Source organism: Molossus molossus, unplaced genomic scaffold, assembly GCF_014108415.1.
Source record: "Molossus molossus isolate mMolMol1 unplaced genomic scaffold, mMolMol1.p scaffold_m16_p_2, whole genome shotgun sequence".
Taxonomy (NCBI): domain Eukaryota; kingdom Metazoa; phylum Chordata; class Mammalia; order Chiroptera; family Molossidae; genus Molossus; species Molossus molossus.
In genome coordinates, this window is record NW_023425355.1 from 1,100,188 (window position 1) to 1,119,852 (window position 19,665).

The 19,665-nt window shown below is 39.9% G+C and overlaps 2 protein-coding genes across 10 annotated transcripts in view; both read left to right on the forward strand.

The window, feature by feature from the left end:
• PHKA1 (phosphorylase kinase regulatory subunit alpha 1) overlaps positions 1-1,862 on the forward strand; it is a 119,373-nt gene extending 117,511 nt beyond the window's left edge. For both annotated transcript variants that reach the window (XM_036271140.1, XM_036271141.1), the window contains one exon: positions 236-1,862. In XM_036271140.1, the coding sequence (XP_036127033.1) occupies positions 236-409 (174 nt within the window). In that variant the 3' untranslated portion in view covers positions 410-1,862. The remainder of the gene's footprint in view (positions 1-235) is intronic.
• Positions 1,863-5,885: 4,023 nt separating this feature from the next.
• Positions 5,886-19,665, forward strand: part of HDAC8 (histone deacetylase 8) — a 234,713-nt gene continuing 220,933 nt past the window's right edge. For 3 of the 8 annotated variants that reach the window (XM_036270915.1, XM_036270914.1, XM_036270916.1), the window contains exons 1-4: positions 5,887-6,278; positions 6,823-6,875; positions 9,191-9,321; positions 11,113-11,254. In XM_036270915.1, the coding sequence (XP_036126808.1) occupies positions 6,168-6,278; positions 6,823-6,875; positions 9,191-9,321; positions 11,113-11,254 (437 nt within the window). In that variant the 5' untranslated portion in view covers positions 5,887-6,167. Of the gene's footprint in view, positions 6,279-6,822; positions 6,876-9,190; positions 9,322-11,112; positions 11,255-19,665 lie in introns of all 8 variants that reach the window. The other 5 variants (XM_036270913.1, XM_036270920.1, XM_036270919.1 and 2 more) reach the window with 3 other exon arrangements.

Genomic DNA, 19,665 nt, shown 5'->3' on the forward strand with positions numbered 1-19,665 from the left:
AATCTAAACAATTAACCCTTTAAATATAATTTCATATGATTTTGGGGTCTAGTAGAAAATGAATGTATAGAACATACCCACTGCTTAACCCTGATCCCGTCCTGGCTAAACAGCCTAAGATCCAACTAGTTGGTGATGGGAGGGAGGCTCTGAGTTATCCTAATCAGGACTTTAATTAGTAGGATCAATAATTTTCCCTTTCCCCTGTGTTCTCCTATCCTTACAAACCAAACAGAAAACCCTCGGCGCAGATGACAGTATGTTGGCAAAGGATCCTGCATCTGGCATCTGTACTCTTCTATATGACAGTGCACCCAGTGGCAGGTTTGGCACCATGACCTACCTCTCCAAGGCAGCCGCCACCTACGTGCAGGAGTTCCTGCCCCACAGCATCTGCGCCATGCAGTGAGGCCCTTGGGACCTGGCTACCGGGAGCCTTTTGACAGTGGGCTCCTGCCTCGGTTGATTGTGCGTGGAACTGAAATGTGATGGTCTGAGCACTCCCGCCCTACCCCATTCCAACTCATCACTCCCAAGAAGAGTGACCTTTTCTGCTAAACCAGCTACTGTAGAACAAGTGAAACCTTGCTCACTCAGGCTCTTCATTGTGGGCCTTAATTATTGCACAGGTCACAAAATTACGCATGTGTTTTTATTGTCTAGCCCTGTTACACACTTAGTTTTCTAACTGCTGTTTAGGGACAGGTATTAATAATAACGTATTCTTCAGGTTTGGTTTTCCTTATGTGTGGTTTCCTTGTGTGAATGAGTGATGGGTGCTTTGGGACATGGTTTCAAGTGAGTAAAACCCTAAATTGTTTCATTTCATATTGCTATAAATTGCAAATATTTCTTCCAAGTGCCTTTTGCTTGGAAAAAGAGAGTAGCAGATTACAGTTTCCCTTTTTACTCACGTGATGCCGAGCACTGAGTGATATACTCCTTCCTGTGGAGAATTATTGTTTTGGCTTTTGCCTTTTCTATATATGCACACATGATTTCTAGTCTCCCTTTGGTGAAATATCAAAAACTGCAACTCCAGTGCATACAGTTCAGGATTTGTGTATTAATACTCAAATTCACTTTTGTGAAGATTGCTGGGACTCAGAGATGTATTTGCACCAGAAAATGCATAGTAGCCCAGAGAAATGAAGCTAGGAGCCCAATTCCAGAGAGGAAGGGGCCGAAGAGAAGATGCCTGGGTAGTGTATTATATACCCCGGAAACACAGAGGGAATCAGAGGTGGGTAAGTGCCCTGAAGAGAGCCTTGTGGGCCAGCACACAACACAGAGACTAACTGAAGCCTCAGTCTTTGGCAAACAGGAATCCAGCAGTCAATTGTCCAGCCTCTGGATGCTTTACTGAGCACTCTTTCCTTGCGTTCACTTGATCTCTCTCTCATTCATCTACTTACTTTCTTCAACACCCACCCCCTCATTCCCTGCCCTCCCATCTATTCATAAACCCTTTCACTTACATTTTCACTTCCTCATTCTAGTGTTGGTATATCGCTTGCTCTCTGTGGGCATAGATCCGTTTCTTGAACACAAATGCATTTATGTGTGTCTAAGCATACATGGGAACTTTCCTGAATATAAGTACTTTTATGTGCCTGCATATCTGTAGCGACAGTTGAAAGACTACATAAGTATGCAAATATGAATGTTGTTTGTGGTGGTGATGGGAGGGGGGGGCAGTGACTGTGGCCTTGGGCTGACACACAAAGGGTATTGGAAGAATCGTTAAGTCCTCTTCCCTGGTGCCACGTTTAGGCGGCCTTGTTTGAATAATGTGTTTTCTAACTTTCTATCTCAGTTCAGGCTGCTGTAACAAAAACCATAGACTGGGTGGCTTAAACAACAAACGTGTTTCCCACAGTTCTGGAGGCTGAGAGCTCCAAGATCAAGGTCCCAGCAGATTCAGTGTCTGGTGAGGGCCTGCTTCCTAGTTTACAGATGGCTGCCTTCTTGCTGTGTCTTTACATAGTCCAGGGACAGAGCTCTCTTCCTCCTCTTATAAAGGGTATTAATTCTGTCATGGGGACTCTACACTCATGATTTCATCTAATCCTCATTAGCTCTGACAAAGGACCCTACCTCCAACTACTGTGGCATTGGGGATTAAAGCTTCAATATATGATTTTGGGAGGAACACATTTAGTCCATAGCACTTTCCTTCTGGTTTATGTGTAAAGACTCTCCTAATTTCCCTGCTTACAATCAGAGAATTTCGTACTCCAATCCTCTCTTTCCCGTCAGATTTTTCTTTTTTCTCCAAGAAAGGGGATGGAGATGGGGGACCCTAAATAATTCTTACAGAACCAGTGACAGTCTTTTGAGTACACATGAATAAGTGAGCAGAGCAGGGTGATAGAAAACAGATAGAAACAAAGAGAAGATGGCCAGCCTTCTCAGTACCTCTGTTAGAGAAAACGGAAACACAGATTTCTGCTCATATGATTTTCTGGTCACGTATAAAGGTAATCTATAACCTGTTCTGCAATTTTGTCTTCACTAACTGCAAGTGTGCCCCAACCATGTGGAGTACATCTGTAGTGGCACAGGTGGAAACCACCACTGCCTCCCACACTAATTTGCCTGAACTGACACTGATGGCTGCATTTCTCTGGGTTTGCCAACTTGTCTAGCACTAGGCTCCCCTCTCACTATGTTGATGACTTTTAAACCAACTTTTTAGAAAACTTGATTTGTATTTTACTCATTTATGTGATACTAAAAGATGTTGGATTCCTTTAAAAGCACTTTTGTTTTTAAAATAGAATAAAAAATAGAATTTTTGATTAAATCACATCTGGTGCCAGTGTATAAAACTTATCATGTGTTTTTGTGATTGGAGTTGTTTCATGACTCTTTTATGTACACTAGTTACACACTACAGTCAAAGCTCATTAGTTGGGTCCAAGTAGAAAATTATTAATACATAAATCACATGTACATTATATAATATATAATAAATATAAAAAATGCAGTTTTACCATTCAAATACCCGCTTAATCTAGGCTCACTGAATTCAGCTGGGTTTATTGACATCTTTAGGGAACCTGTTCTGATGAATGAATGAGACTGATTTTTACTCAGCATTAACAGCTATGCCCTACTGGAAGTCTCTAAGAACAATTTGTTCTCTTAAGTACTATAAATATTCAGCAGATTCTTGTTTGTATTACTCATTAGTCTTTTGTGTAATCAAAGAGGGTTTACCCAGTAAGGATGAACAGTCACTACAGGCCCATCCTGGTTAATTAGGTTTTACTACATTCTGGGAATTTTATGCAGCTGGTGGGGCAAAAGTTGTTTTTAACCACAGCTCACAAAACCTCTACCATCCCCTTTTGCATTTACCAAATGCCTAGTACCTGTACTAATGCCATAGAGGTTCAGTGTTTTCCACATTTAGTCTTCATCTCCTAGTACACTTGAGCTGCCTTAGGTCTTGGTTTGCGCAGGACAGTCCCCATTTATGCCTGTTGTCCCAGCATAATTATTAATAGCATTCTCTGTCACTTTCAAAAGTTCCCCAGTTTGGATGATATGGTCACCCTATATTTAGCAGGAGTCTGATTTCTTTTAAGGTTAGGCCTAAAAGCCAAGGACCTATTCTCAAACTGCTAGCAATACTCATGCAGTAGTGAAATGGGGATGATGACAACAATGGGGGCAAACTTTCCCCCAAATTAAGGATTGTTTGGCCTAATGCCAAACATTGTTATATGGGCACTTGGCCTTTAAGGAAATTGCTTCAGATCAAACAAGTAAGATGTGACTCTTAGACATTCCAGTGTAGTTCCCTTGACTATCTCACCCACTGATGATTTTAGCTATCTCTTTCCAATGTAGAAAAAGCAACACTTTTAACATTTTAAAAATCAAACTAATGTTCATTCTGCTCTACCCTATGAGTTGTTCCTTTTTGTTTTCCTCTTTATATTGATACTACTAGCCTTGTCTTCAACTAGACTTTAAATTTCAGAGTTTTCAGTGACTCTCTTCCATCTCCCTCTCCGTCACCAATATCCAAGTAGTAAGGAGGTCCTATTGAGCCTACCCTGTATGTTGTTTCTCCATTGTTTCCGTTGCCCCTACCCTAGTTTAAATCATCATTACTTCCCATCTGGACCATTGTGGCACTCTCCTTGCCTCTAGTCCTTCAATGGCCCATCTTTCCTACATACCACTGCTGTAGAAATCGTTTTCTAAAATAAATATTTCTGTTTAAATGTCTCCCCATTTGCCACAGGATGAAGTCTGTTATCTTTAGCCTGGCATTTGAAACCTTTCATGATCCAGCCCCTTCACCTAAACTAGACTAGAAATATTTTCCTTTGTATTTTTGCTTGTGCTGTTGATTCTACCCTGTATGCCCTTTCCTGGCTCCCATCTTCATCAAGTAAAATCCTGCCCATCTGCTAAGACTCCCTCTAATGACGCTGAGTAGGAATCCCAGTTGCCATTTAAGGACTAGTTATTGAGTACTTGATGCTTATTTATTAAGTAATCCTACATTCATTATCTGACTCTGTGTTGCATATAGGTTTTTGGGGTATTTGTCTCATCTCTATAAGAATGCAAATTCCCTGGGAGCAGAGATCATATTGTAATTTATCTTGAGGATTGAATACTCATCTGTACCTTAGATTTAGTCAGATGTCAGATAAATGTTTGATAAATGACTTAATTTTTGCAGACCTTTAAACTAGTTGCTATGGGAAAATATAAAAAGCACGAGAGCTTACATTTTAGTTAAAGAACACACACAGGGAAAAGAAACATTTGCAGAATACTAAGCTTTGTGGAGATACTAAATGGATGGTGGAACAAATTTAGATTTAACACAAAGTCATCTTGGAGGAAGAAAGTTTATACAGTAAAGGGCATGTTCAAAATCTTCCTGGTTTTGAATTTCTGCTTTCTGTTTGTTAAGTGTGTGACTTTGAACGGTTATTTTTTTTCTCTCTAAACTGCATCTGTAAAATGGTGTATTGCAACCTCCTTCATAGGGCTGTTGCAAGGATAAAATGAGATAATATATACAAGTTTACATCACAATGCTCAATAAAGGTTTGGAGAGTTAAAAGCAAGGTATATTTTGAAGAAGGTGAGGATATTGGGTTGTCTGAAGGCTGTTAGTAGGTCAGTTCAGGCTTTGGCATTGACCAGCTTTCATTAGCACATAGGGTCCCTTAGGAACTTGGAAATACCGATAGTAATTCTAAAACTGCTTCAGCATATTCTTTAATGTGGACCCTCACATGAAACTGAACATATTTTCCTAACCTTTCAAGAGCTGCAAAAGCAAAGGGAGGGAGGAAGATAACTGGTCTCTGAACATCACTGAAAGTATCTGCTTACACCATTAGGCACATGAGTTTTCAAGGAGTAATTTGACAGCATGTGCACTAAAGGTGTAAGCAGATACTTTTATCTGTACATATGAGATTGTTAACTCTTACATCAACATGGACAGGTGATGAAAAGCAATGAGGGCACAGAGGCACAGAATTTACAGGAAAGTGTAAACTTTTCAAACCCTTTGTAGCATTAATTGGTCCTCCACCAAAAAAGTCACTCTAATGTAGCTGGGTGGTGCCCTTGGTGCCCACGTTGTGTATGTTTTTAACAGTTTACATGGGTGTATTTTCAGATTGAAACAATTCATAAAGAGTCGTGGCTTTATTTATTTATTTATTTATTTTAGCGCTAGAACAAATTTGGGCTATTTTAGTAATTAGCCCCAGTTCTTCCGCCTCTCATACTCCTGGAAACTACATCTCCCAGCATGCTCTGAAGCTGGTCTGACCTCATCTCAAATGGCCCCGTAGGGCAACAAGGATGGTTAGTTTTGACCGTGCTTTTTTGTGCCATAAAACATCGATCCTAATTGGCAGTTATCTGGGCTTTTATATCTGCCTACCTCCCGTTTTTGAACTGTGGTCACTAACTGAAGGGGCTCTGGCCTGGGAAGGCCTATGCATGTCTTCAGTTGGATGGGGAGCGAGGACAGTGACTCTGGCGATCTGCAAAATTAGGAGGGAATGTTGACCGGGTAGCACCGCTGCGGCCGATCAGAGGAGCAGGAACCGGAGCCCGGGCTGAGTCCGAAAAACGCCGGATCCGGATGGTGGCTCCGGAACGGCTGGAAGTGGAAGATGGAGGAGCCCGAGGAACCTGCGGACAGTGGGCAGTCGCTGCCCCCGGTGTACATCTACAGTCCCGAGTATGTCAGCATGTGCGACTCCCTGGCCAAAGTCCCCAAACGGGTAAGAGAGGTTGGGATGAAAGACCATGGGCTTTTGCGGTGGCGGAAGGGTGGGGGTGGGGCGGGGTGGACGGGAGGGCATTGGGGAGCGAAGAAGGTACTGGGCTGGGGGAATCTTCAGCAGTAATTTGGGCAACTGTACCAGGCGATGGAGGAAGTGTTCCCTCACGGTTTCTGAGAGCGCAGCGTTTCTCAGCCGGGCGCCCAGCGGGCACAGGTGGGGGCGGGGTGCGGAGGGTTCGGGGATGGCACTGACGGGTGGTGTCCCCACTGTAAGGGGTCCCTGAAGTCGTGGAGAAGAAGCTGCAGGAGAAAAGTGGTCCAGCGCCTCGATCCGGCCCGGCAGCATTCTCCTCCGCGACTTAGAGACTTTGTATCCATAATGCCTCAAGTGCATGGTAACTGTTAAGTAAAACCGAGGGAGGGAGGCTAAAAGTTCATTCCTTTGTTCAGGGTGATGAAGTCGACGCAGTGTGTGTGAATTAAACATTAAGAGACTCCTTTCTGCTTTTTCCCCTTTCTTTTCTTTCTGCTAATTTTCTTAGGCCAGTATGGTACATTCTTTGATTGAAGCATATTCACTCCCTAAGCAAATGAGGTAAGTTATCTTTCATGAACAAAGCCCCGAACCCAGGTGGTCCTAGCCTTAACATCCTGCTTCACAATGGGACTAATTAGGGAGAGTGGTCCTTCTTTTAAAGCTTTTTGTGATCCACAGGGTTTGTAATTTGCCTGTAAAAGCTTTTTAGCAATTAAGAAAACTTGACAAGAGTGCCCGAAGCACTTCAGATCCATTTCAAAGAGGACTTGACTGCGAGAGGGAAACCATCCTGATGAACACACAATACAATATACACATGATGCAGTCTAGAATTGTACACCTGAAACCTATATAATTTGATTGACCAATGTCACCCCGGTAAATTCAATAAAAATAAATTGAAAAGAAAGTATCCTGGGGATAGATCCCTTGTGGAGATTTTGAGGTGAGTACATTTGGGTACTAAAAAATAGGTGTCCAGGTAAAAGGTGTTCTGGTTTGGATCTTTTTTTTTCTAAGTCAGATCTGAGGGTGTGATTCAACTTAAGACTTTTAGACACCCCATAACCACCACCAAATTTTAATCAGTGAGCCCACACACAAGTCAAAACCAAAGCAAACTCCTGTGACCAGGCACAGAGCTAAGTACATCTTTTTAAAAAAAAAAAAAGCCCTCATTTTTGGTCATTTCAAGAGTAAATATAACCCTGACACTTGTAGGATTATTTATGACTTTTCTGGCCAAATAATTGTCTGTTTACACCTGTTAGTGTGGCACGCCTCATTTCTCTCCCAGACGTACTGTACCAGGCTTTCAAATTTTATTCTTATTATTAACTTAATCATTTATTGAGTACCTTCTTTAGGAATGTTTTTTCAACCATTTTTTAACCCATATATTTGATAAACATAAAAACTACATGCCTTTCATTAAAGTCATTTAATATTTCAACAACTGAGACAAGAAACCAAAACAAAGCAAAACTGCCACATTTCCTTGTCGGTTATTCAGGGAGGCTTTCAGTAAACATTTGTTAAATAAGAAGAAGATTGTTAGAAGAGGGAGCTGTTAGGGCTGGGAAACAGAAACTAAAAATTTTTATTTGAATGGGCAGATTTGTCACCTCCAAGGATGTAGACATATTTTCTTGAAGAAGGAGCAAGAATCAAATCCTTCAATCTTGGCTATATATATTTACTTTTTGAGGCTGAGCCTCAGGATTCTTCTGGCCTGTTTGGTGATTGTTGTAGCCTGAAAAGTCATACTAATTTGGAAGAAACTCCCGGCCCTGTTCCGAATCAGCAAACGTTAAAAAAAAACAAAAAACATTACTGACTCCCTGTGGTGTCAAGGTTATTGCTTTTCTAACTTTAATATGCATATAAATTACCTTGTTAAAATACAAATTCTGATTCAGTTGGTCTGAAGTTAGGCTGAAGTGCTGCCTTTCTAAGTAGCTCCCAGGTGATGCTGCTGTCAGTCCATAGACCACCGTTTGAGTGGCCAGGGTTAGAGAGCAGTAGTGGCAGTGGTGGAGTCAGGAGGAGGAACTGGGGAATAAGTAGGCAGATAGAGGTTAGAGGTGCTAAGTCCTGTGGTTGGCTTAGCATCCTGTATTCTCTCAGTCACTCCTGTTTGTCACTTCTTATGAGGAGGTGGTTGGGAGCTTCTGGGTGAAGCCCAGGTCCAACTGTTTGTCCATCCTCTCCTTCCCCTCAGAGACAGGTGTGAGGGACCAAGCACAGGAACTTGTATGTTTTCAGTTGCCTTTTTTATCCTTTAATATTAACAGTGATAATTATCCCCAAAGCATTTTAATATATGGTATAATTCAATCTTCACATAAGTTCCATAAGATCTCCCCACTTTACAGATGAGGTAACTGAACTACAGAAGAGTCTTCTTACCTGAGGTTATAGAGCTGGTAAGTACAGAGTTAGGGCAGGAATAGAGTTCTCTGACTTCAGATCCAAAATTCATAACACAGCTGCCTATGAAAGTAAAAATATAGCTGAAAGGATCACATGGTCCAATTAGGAGCTGATTCAAATGAAAAAGTCTCAGCCTACTGGTTTGTCATGAAAGTTGTAACTCACAGAATCATGTTTGTCCAAGACCTGATTATTTAACGTAAATATACTTTACTACCCATAAACTCACGGGAAAAATCTACCCTCTCACCCTCATTGATGGAGCCATTGCATAGATGTGAAGAAATGAAGACTGTACAGTGCAGTGGAAGAACAGAACATGTTTATTACTCCACCCCTGGAACCAGAAACTAGGAGTTGTATTTCTGCTCAGATTACTGCTTCCTGCTGCCAGCTTCTGGATCTGACTCACTCACATCTCTTTGTTCTGTTATTATTAGAATAGTTAAGCCCAAAGTGGCCTCCATGGAGGAGATGGCCACCTTCCACACTGATGCCTATCTGCAACATCTCCAGAAGGTCAGCCAAGAAGGAGATGACGACCATCCAGACTCCATAGAATATGGCCTAGGTAATGTCATTACCGATCAATGGTGGGAGATATACAACCTTCATCTATAGATCAGAACTACTTACTCTCTTTTATAACGTGCATGCTGGTCTTTAATATTTTTTAATTAAGAACTAATATGTTCACCACAAACTTGATCTCTCAGTTTAACCACATACATTTCACTTAACAAGCAAACCGTCTGAGTTGAGCAGAACTGAATGATGGATCAGATGGAGGAAAATCTTTCACTTGCTTGGGTCTGACTGCATGTATATGAGTTTAACTGTCCTGTTACCATACATTTTAACTTGAGTACAGATTTATGTTCTGGCTACTTTTTCTACTTTATCTCTCATTAAACAGCTGCATTTAAAAAAAATTGGAAGTGGTTAATAGGATAATTTAGAGAAACAACATGGTTTAGTAGAACTGGACTGGAGGGGGGCAAGAAACCCGTGTCCCAGGCCTGCCCTTTGTGACTATAGATAAGGCATATCTCCTATTAGACTTCAGTATCTCCATGTGTAGGGTGTGACTAGTTAATCTTGAAGGTTTAGCCTTTCTAGCTCAACACTTGAAAGCATTCTTTTCCCAGTATTGGAGATGTTTCTCTCGTTTGCTTGGGTACGTTGTTGTCGTACTTCAACCTATTCCTCCTAATAGGGTTCTGGACCCAATTCCAATGTGTGGAGAAGGGGTTTACCCCCCACCCCACTAAGCAATGCTCATGACACCAGCTGGGTGTCCTACAATTCAATTCTGACTCTATCTACCTGGAGATGGTATCAAATTCCACAGATAAAGGGCTTAGTCCCTCAAGACTGCTGCTCATTTCAGATGACAATCACAAGCCCAGGTTGTTACCTGTACTTCTGACCCACTCCTTGGGTTTTATTAATTTGCTAGAGTGGCTCACAGAACTCAGGAAACCCATTTACTCTCTAGATTACCTGGTAATTATACAGTTGACCCTTGAACAACACAGGTTTGGACTGTGCAGGTCCACTTATATGTGGATGTTTTTCAATAGATACTGTAAAATATTTTTTCTCTTCCTTCTGATTTTATTAATAACCTTTTCTTTGGCTTACTTTATTGTAACAATACAGTATATATACATATAACTTACAGAATATGTGTTAACTGACTATGTTATTGGTAAGGCTTCTGGTCAGCAGTAGTCTATTAGTACAGGTTTTTCGGGACTCAAAAGCTGGTACATGAATTTTCAACTGCGCAGGATGGAACTACTGTGTGGTTAGAGTCAACTGTAAAAGGCTATAATGAGGAACAGCCAAATAGAAGAGATGCTCAGGGCAAGGTATGGGCGAGAGGATTCAGAGTTTCCATGCCTTTTCCAAGTGTGCCACTTTCCACAAATCTCCACATGTTCATCAACCTGGAAGCTTTCTGAACCCTCTGCTCTTGGGTTTTTATAGAGACTGTATTACATAGGTATGGGTGATTAAATCACTGACAAGTTGGTGATTGAATTAAATCTCCAGCTCCCCTCCCCTCACTGGAGGTCAGAGAGTAGGACTGAAATTTCCAACCCTCCAATCACATGGTTGGTTCCACTGGCAACCAGCCCCCATCTGTAGGTGTGGTCTACTTGTTATGTTATGTAGGTGTCTTGATAAAGACACCGTTATCAATTGCTCTCATCACTTACGAAATTCCAAGAGTTTTTGGAACTCTACCAGAAATGGGGACAAACATAGAATATATATTTCTTATATAAATCACAATATCACACCTTCTCTTTCTCCAATTCATCTTTTAACAAGCTATTTTGATGTTTGCCCAAAGGTTATGACTGCCCAGCTACTGAAGGGATATTTGACTACGCAGCAGCTGTGGGAGGGGCTACAATCACAGCTGCCCAGTGCCTGATTGATGGAATGTGCAAAGTAGCGATTAACTGGTCTGGAGGGTGGCATCATGCAAAGAAGTAAGAAAATGACCTTTCTGCTTTCTGCCTCTTTCCTCGAGTCGGTTCTTCAGTTATGTAAGCTCATGTGCTTATTGTATTTGCATTTATTGAGAGACCTGTCTATATATTAGCACTTTATTAGACATTCTGAAGAGATGCAAGTGAAATAGATAACATAGTATAGTGGAAAGTGAACTGTTGAAAGTCAGGACCCTAGGCTTTTTCTGCGAACTTTGCTAACTGACTAGGACAGATTAATCTCTTTAGGCCTCAGTTTCTTCATCGGGAAAATGTGCAGGGCAAAGGATATAATCTCAAAATTCCTTTTCATCTTTCTGGAAATCCCTCTCTTCAAGGAATTTATACTCTAGAAACATTAACAAAACTGGAATAACTAGGGAGCAACATCAGTTTTGGTACCAACTGAATATACGTATGAGCTGAAGAAATTTAGCATCAGGGAGAAATTAATCATAGGAGGTCTTAGAAAAAGTTCATTATACAACTAGGTCTTGAAAGATGTAACAAACATTTTCAAATAGGTGGACAATTGATGAGAATAGATTTAAAACAACAGGCTGAAGAATCAAGAAGGAGGCTCATGCTGCCTTCTCCAAGGAAAGTAGCAGCTGAGAATTAGGTATCACCAGCTTAGTAGTCAGCAGTTGAAACAGCTATACTCTGTATCTGACAAGGACTGCTGGGCCTCATTCAGCATTTGGCATCTTGCTTGATATGTCTGTAGTACTTAATACACGTTGGAGAAGAAGGGTTTGTAAAACTCTGAATTAAACAATGTGCTAAATACACCAGTTGTTCATACTACCGGTCATGACCTTGATAGTCTCCAGTGTCCTTGAGTCTCCACAAAACAGCACTTTGTTTTTTCAGAATAAAATCTTAAGCACACATTCAGCATATGCAGGTTAATATAATAACATGGAATTCTTTTCACCAAATCGACAGATTTCATAACCAAGGAAGTCCTTGAGAAAGTTTACTACTAAAATCTACTGAGTTGATAGAGCTAAGAGAACCAGTGTTTAGCAAGAAGTTTTAAATGGCCTTAAAAACAAAGAGAAACAGCCCGCCTTTGGCTAGCTTTTGCTGCAATCCCAAAGAGAAAAAAAAATGACCTCTCCTTCAAGCTACAGATAAGGGGGAAGAGCATTTCCCTGAGTCAGGGGCTTATATGCCTTCTTGTGTTTAGCAAGTTGAAGAGAACAGTGTGCTTTCATGGAAAATGCCTGGTCCTGTGAGTCTGATCTAGTTTGAATGTGGCACTTGGAGGAGCTTATGTATTTATTTTATTAAAATAAATTTTAATGTTTGTAATTTATGAGAATACCTTTCTAATGCTACATCAGAAGTCGATTCATCAATACTGAATTTGGAAAACAAGCAAGAAAGATGCAACATTTTATTGGTACTACACAACGTAGCATAGTACTAGGCACCACAATTCTAGAACAAAAACAAAGAACACAAAAATGGTATAGTGAGGAGCTTATGTATTTAAATTCATTGCTTAAGGCCTGCTAGGGCCTGGGTCAGTTTCCAGGGGAATACCGAGATACCTGATACTTCTTACCACTGTTTTGCTGCCAAAGGAAGAACACTCTATCTTAAGCCAGTCATGGCTCCTTCTGGGCTGTGTGTAGGTGTGGGCATACACACACACCATCATTATAACTATTTCAGACAGCTTTCAGATGGTCCTACTTCGAAACAGACACACATGTGGTAAAAATGTAAATTATAGAGTGTTTCTAGGGATTGATTGTCCCAATTCAGGGGGTTCTTGATACCTCTAGAACCTCTCTGCAGATGGACTACAGAGATTTAGCCCACAAACTTACATCTAGTCAACATTTATCTTTTATAACCACAATATTTTTCCATCCCCAAATACATGTATAGATTCATACATGCCTTTTATTCATTCAACATGGATTGATTAAGAAGCTACTATATGTCAAGTATATGTTTATCATCACTAATAAGCAGAGGTGTATAAATTGAAATGTGGTATATTTTCCCCCCTGACACTTTTGAAAAATGATCTTTACTTCAAAAATATCCAGATACTGGCAGGGTTATAATGAAACTGGCGCATTCTTTTTAAAAACTTTGGAAATAAGAGTGGGGGAAACATTTTGTTCATACCTCTTGACCTAGTAATATTATTCCTAGCAATCTGTTTTAATGAAATAAACCAGTTCTTCCCTCAAGAATTCATATCACAGAGGTAAGACAGCAATAATTAGGTTTGAAAGCTAAAGAAGAGTGATTTTCAAAGAAGATTCTGCAAAGGAAGATTAATGAGGGACTAATGCTATTATATATTAAACATACAAAACTAGAATAATGAAAACAGTGATACCACAGGTAGAAGATATGACAGATGATATTATGGTAAACTCCCCAAAGAGACAGTTACATATGAGAATTCAATCTGTTACAAAGGATTGTTCAGTAAACGCTGTTGTGACAGCTTGGAGCATTTATGCTCTCATCTCCTGTAATAAACTCAAGTAAGTGGCAGCTGGATTGAAGAGTTAAATATGAAAAAGCAAATTTGAAAAAACTAGAATGAATGAATATTTATCAAGTCTCTGAAGGGGAATAGTTTTCTAAGCTTTAGGAAGTAAGAGAGGAAACTCATGAAGGATGGGATCAACAAATTTGACTGTATAAAAATTTCAAAACCAAAATAACTTAAAACTTTTGTGGCCACTTAAAAAATAAAACCTAAACATATACTGAAAAGACATAGTTAAAGTAAACATGATGAAGCTTGATAGGTTTGCATTTTCTAAGGTACTCATATAATATGATATATAGGAAGAAATACAGGCAAAAAACATGACTAGACAACTTGCCGAAGAGGTTAAGTACAACTGGAAGATGTGGGACACTGTTAATCACTACCAACCAAGAAATGTAAATTAAAACAACGAGGTAGCCTCTTTTTAAGTCTGTAGTTAACATAATTGAAGAAGATGGTACTCAGTTTACTAGTAATAGTGCCATTTGGTTCAACCCTTAAGAAAGCGATTTGGAAGCCTGCATGTGTTAATACTCTTTTATGTAGTAAGCCTACTCCTAAGAATGTTTTCTAAGAAAACAATTCAAAATATAGAAAAAACTATTTGTATGAAGGTATTTATCAGTGTTATGTATTTAAAAGTAAATAAATAACGTGAATGTCTAGCAATAAGGAAATGGTGAATCCTCTCCATGGATTATTATGCTATTATTTTAAGTAATAATTATAAAGACTACAGGGCATTTCAGAAAAATACTTATGTGCTAATGAAAAAGTATGTTTTAAAATTATATGTACACTGCAGTTACAACTTTGTAAACCACATAGGTGTGGGGAAAAATTAGATGTAATGATAATAGTGATTATGTTAGGATGGCAGGATTATTGATATTTTATTATTATTTTTTTATCCTCACCCGAGGACATTTTTTTCGTTCAAATAGAGTAGGAGGGAGAGAGAGAGAGAAACATCGAGGTGAAAGGTACACACCAAGTGGCTGCCTCCCACACAACCCAACCAAGGCTGGGGACAAACTGCAACCACGATAAGTTCCCTTAGCGGGAACCGAACCCGGTCTCTCTGATCCGTAGGCAGACACTCTAACTGCTGAGCCAAACCGGCTAGGGCGAATTATTGATATTTTAAAAATATATTTCTCTAGTTTTCAAATTTTCTGCAATGAAATTTTATTTTACAGCTAAAATTTTACCATAAGAGGCAAATATAGAAAGAGTTAAAACTTTATTCAATTTGACTTTTTAAAACACTAATATTCAGATAAATAGGTAGAAGATAGGAACAGACAATTCACAAAAGAGGAAATAAATAGTAAATAATTAGCATCACTAATAATTAGAGGAAGTGAAATTGAAACATCATATATACATGTATATATATTCCTCCTAACTAATATGAGCCAAAAGAACAAATATGTTTAACTTATAACATCTATTATTCTTGGTAATCTATTCTAAGGAAATAAACCAATCCAAAATATGGAAAAGCTGTGTATATGAAGGTGGTGAGTTCTCTCTTACTTAAAATAATAAAAAAAAAGGAGGGAGACCTAAATATTCAACAACAACATTGGAATGGTTAGGTAGTATACTGTAACATATCTATTTGTTGGGCTGTTATGTAACCGTTAAAAATGGTGGCTAGGGTTACGAGAAGAAATGCATATTGTATAATGTTGGTTTTGTTTTTAAAGGGCAGGTAGCTAGATCATAATTCCCTTTGATTTTCCTATATGACTCTAACCAAACTGAATGTATGATGTAAAAATATGTGCGTATGAAAAAAATCTTAGAAGGATAAATGATTGACCTATGATCAATGCAACAGTTAGGGGAACAGATCTCCTGCACAATCCAAAATTCACAGACTATAGTGGGCCCTCTATGTCCATGGATTCCAAGTCACAGAGCTGAACCTTGAACAACAGGAGTTTGAACTGCGCAGGTCAACTGAAAAAATTTGCCTATAAGTGGACCTGAGTAGTTCAAACCCACATTGTTTGAGGGTCAACTGTACAATAAAATGATCCCAGTGACTCTGTAAGGAGGATGATATTGTGATATACATATATCTGTATATACTCATGCACATACATATGCATGTACGTTTTTCCTATTTCCCCTACTTTTCCTATATGTTTCTCTAATGTGATTATATTACTTTTATCAATAAATTTTTTGTTTTTTATCCTCACCCGAGGATATTTTTCCATTTTTTGTACAGATAGAGTGGGAGGGAGAGAGAGGAAGGGAGAGAGAGAGAGAAACATCGACGTGAAGGGACACATCGAGTGGCTGCCACCCACATGACCAACCAGGGCCGGGGACAAATTGCAACCGAAGTACGTGCCCTTAGCGGGAACCGAACCCGGGTCTCTCCGGACCGCAGGCAGACGCTCTAACCGCTGAGCCAAGCTGGCCAGGGCTCAATAAATTTTTTTATAATAAGTGCTTACAACAAGTTGGGAAGCAGCTAAATACAGATACAGTGGGTTGTGTGGAAAAAGGAGAAGGAGCCTGCCTTCCCATTGGTGGGGATGGACAATTCCAAACAGAGGGAATAATAAAACTTGGCAGGAGGAAATTATGGGGCATTTGGAGAATGACAATAGTTAAATGTGGCCTGAGTAGAAAAGCAAATAGAGCAGCACCAGATTCTAAAGATTTTGTAAAGCATGCTAAGGAGTTGGGTTTTTCCCCCTGAGGCTGGTGAGGATGTACTGAAGAATTTTAGTGTGGGTGTCAATGTGGTAATTGAATCGAAAGGAACCGAGATTAGAGGCAGAGAAGGCACTGTAATTATTAATTTAAAAAACATTTATTAGGTTCCTGCTGTATGCTAGGTGATGTGGAAACAAAGAGGTATGCAAGAGGTTATTATTTGAGGACAGTTGGTACCAGACAAAAGGGCACTTAGTGAATCCATTTAAAAGGGAAACTAAAAATTTCAAATAGTGGAGGGGGTGGGGCTTGATAGTATGTAAATTTGAATAACTAAAAGCTATTAAAATACATTTATTTTGTCTCTTTTAATAAATTGGACTGTTAAATACTTCTTACACCAAAAAATTGTGTATCCAGAATTACTGTTTTTGATTTGGGCCTAATTTTTCTAACAAAATTGAGTGATATTTCAAGATGGTACATTTCAGTTGCTGGGAGAGGAACATGATCATTAGAGGGTTGATTTTGCCAAAATATTCAAGGGATTCATCAGTTTTCCGGAGGGCTTCTTAATCATTTGGTATTTAAATCCTTCTCTTGAATCATGTTTAAAATCATTATCCTTATTTATTTTTCTCCTCTTCAGTTGAAAGCTGGCCTACCAGATCCTTGTCATCAGTTCTCTGTGCTGACTTCATGATATCCTGCATCTGTTTATAAGATTTATAATGTCACTTTGTGATAGATATGCATTGAGTTACTCACTGATATATCTGAGAGACAAAATGATGGAACAGATGGATGGGGATAGGTGTTAGAAGGAGTCGGTTGTTTGAATGGGGACTGATACAAGTGGTCAGTTCATTAGCAAATACTTCTATGTTATGACAGATTTTTATCCCTAGGAAACCTCAAAATCTTAGTACTGCTGGGGCTAAGATACTAAATTCTCAGTAAGGAGAACTCCCTGTATCAGCAAAGGTCTGATGCAGTGTTTTTCAAACTAAGGGTTATAATTCATTAATGGAACAATATGTCCATTTAGTGCACTGCAACCAGCATATTTTGATGTCAAGGTGGATTTCATGAAAGTTGTTCTAGTGTGTGCATGTATTTGTGTGTACCAGGTCACACTGTAAATGTCAAGCCATTGTAGAGTGGAATGTATTATTTTGAAGACCTGGGTGCAAAGCTAGGCTGTACCACTTGCTGTTTGTGTGGGTAACCCTGGGATTATTCCAGGGACAGCATGTGTAGAGGCGTGAAAGCTGAGGAACTTCTAAGTCTGTAATGAAAGCTGGAATCCACGGCTCCTTTAGCCAAGTGGCTGGAGATAAGGTGGGAGAGGTGTGAAATGTACTTGTTGCCAAGCTAAATAGCTTGGAGTTGATACTTCATGTCAGTGCTCTTGACCTATTTTGGTCAAGGACGTTTCTGAAAATCTGATGAAAGCTGTATACACTGTGCTTAGAAAAGTATATATACACAAATTTCCCCTTATAATTGCAAAAACTTTAAGGATCTGCTATAGCCCATGTATGAATTTCTGGTTAAGAATCTTGGCTGTAGACAGTGAGGAATCACTGAAGGAATTTTTAACCAGGGGGAGGTAACATAATCATATTTGCATTTTAGGACGAGTTGGCAGATAAATGGTGGAGGTGGTGGGGTGGGGGGTATGTTGGTAAGGAAGTCTGTTAGGTGAAAGCAGTGAGGGAATAAACCCAAAGCCATTGATAGCTGGAATAGATAGGGAAGCTAACAAATTTAGTATAAATGATAAGGAGTGATCTAGATTATCTGTGCACATGAGAGAGTAAACTGTGTTATCATTAACCCAGAAGAGTAGGGGATAAGAACTGATGTCCTTATAGAACATTGAATTAAAGATGTCTATTAGAGAGCTGGCAGTCAGGCCCAGCACAAGGCTTCTCACCTTTTAATGTGTGTATGAAATACCTGGGATCTCGTTAAAACACAGAGTCTGGTTCAGGAGGTCTGGGGTAGAACCCAAAACTCTGCATTTCTAACAACTCCCAGGCGATACTAAGTACTGCCAGTCTGTGGACCATGCTTTCACTAGCAAGAGGCTAGAGCTCAGGAGAAGCATCTTCACTGAAAATACAGACTAGGGAGTCACCAGCATGATAGGGGGAATTAAAACTAAGGAAACGGCCCTGGTCGGTTTGGCTCAGCGGTTAGAGCATTGGCCTGCGGTCCAGAGAGACCCAGGTTTGGTTCCGCTAAGGGCACGTACCTCGGTTGCAGTTTGTCCCTGGCCCTGGTTGGGTCATGCAGGTGACTGCCACTTGATGTGTCCCTTTCACGTCAATGTTTCTCTCTCTCTCTCCCTCCCACTCTATCTGAACAAAAAATGGGGGAGAAAAGTGTCCTCGGGTGAGGGAAAAATAAATAAATAAATAAAATTAAGGAAACAGATCAAGTCACCTGGAAAGCACGTATAGAATAACATGGAAAAAGAAGCACAAGCCCTGAGCCTTGTGCAATGCTGGTATTTACAGAGCAGGTGGAAGAAGAAAGGCCTGCAAAGGAGTCTTGAGAAGGAATAGTCAGAGAGGCAGGAATACTCAGTATAAGACATCACAGAAAGCAAAGTGAACCAGTTTGGATAGCAGCGTCTGCCACTGCAGACCTTGCATTGTCAACGGTGACAATATTGCCCCCAAGTGAGCAAGGAGTGATTTTTTTCCTGGAGTGGGGTAGATGTTCAATGGCTTATGGCCTTCCAAAGGGCCACAGTACAGAAACAGATGTCCAGTGTATCTGTGATATGCAAATTCCACCGAGGGTTCAATTAAGAAAAGGTGTGTAAAAGCTATTTGGATAAGGGAGCAGTAATGAAAAAGATGGTTGAGAAACGGAGCTGTAAATAAGTAAAGTAAGATTTATCACTCAGGAGATTTTGATGAAGACTTCAAAGAACGAAAAGAAGTGTGCCAGTGAGACAAGGAAGTGAAGGGAATTTCCGAAGGCCAAGCTATTTGGCATTGCTCTGCTTTTGCAATGGCAGAAGATGAAGTGGAAAAGTATGGAGTGTGGGTCATGAAGGGCTTTGTGTATATAGGCATCATCCAATTGAAATGTGCGGATTTCTAGGTCTCAGAGGTCTTGATCAAGTAGGAGTGGTGTGTTAGAACCCTCAGTTTTAGGCTCAAGGGGGTGATTCTGATGCACCCAC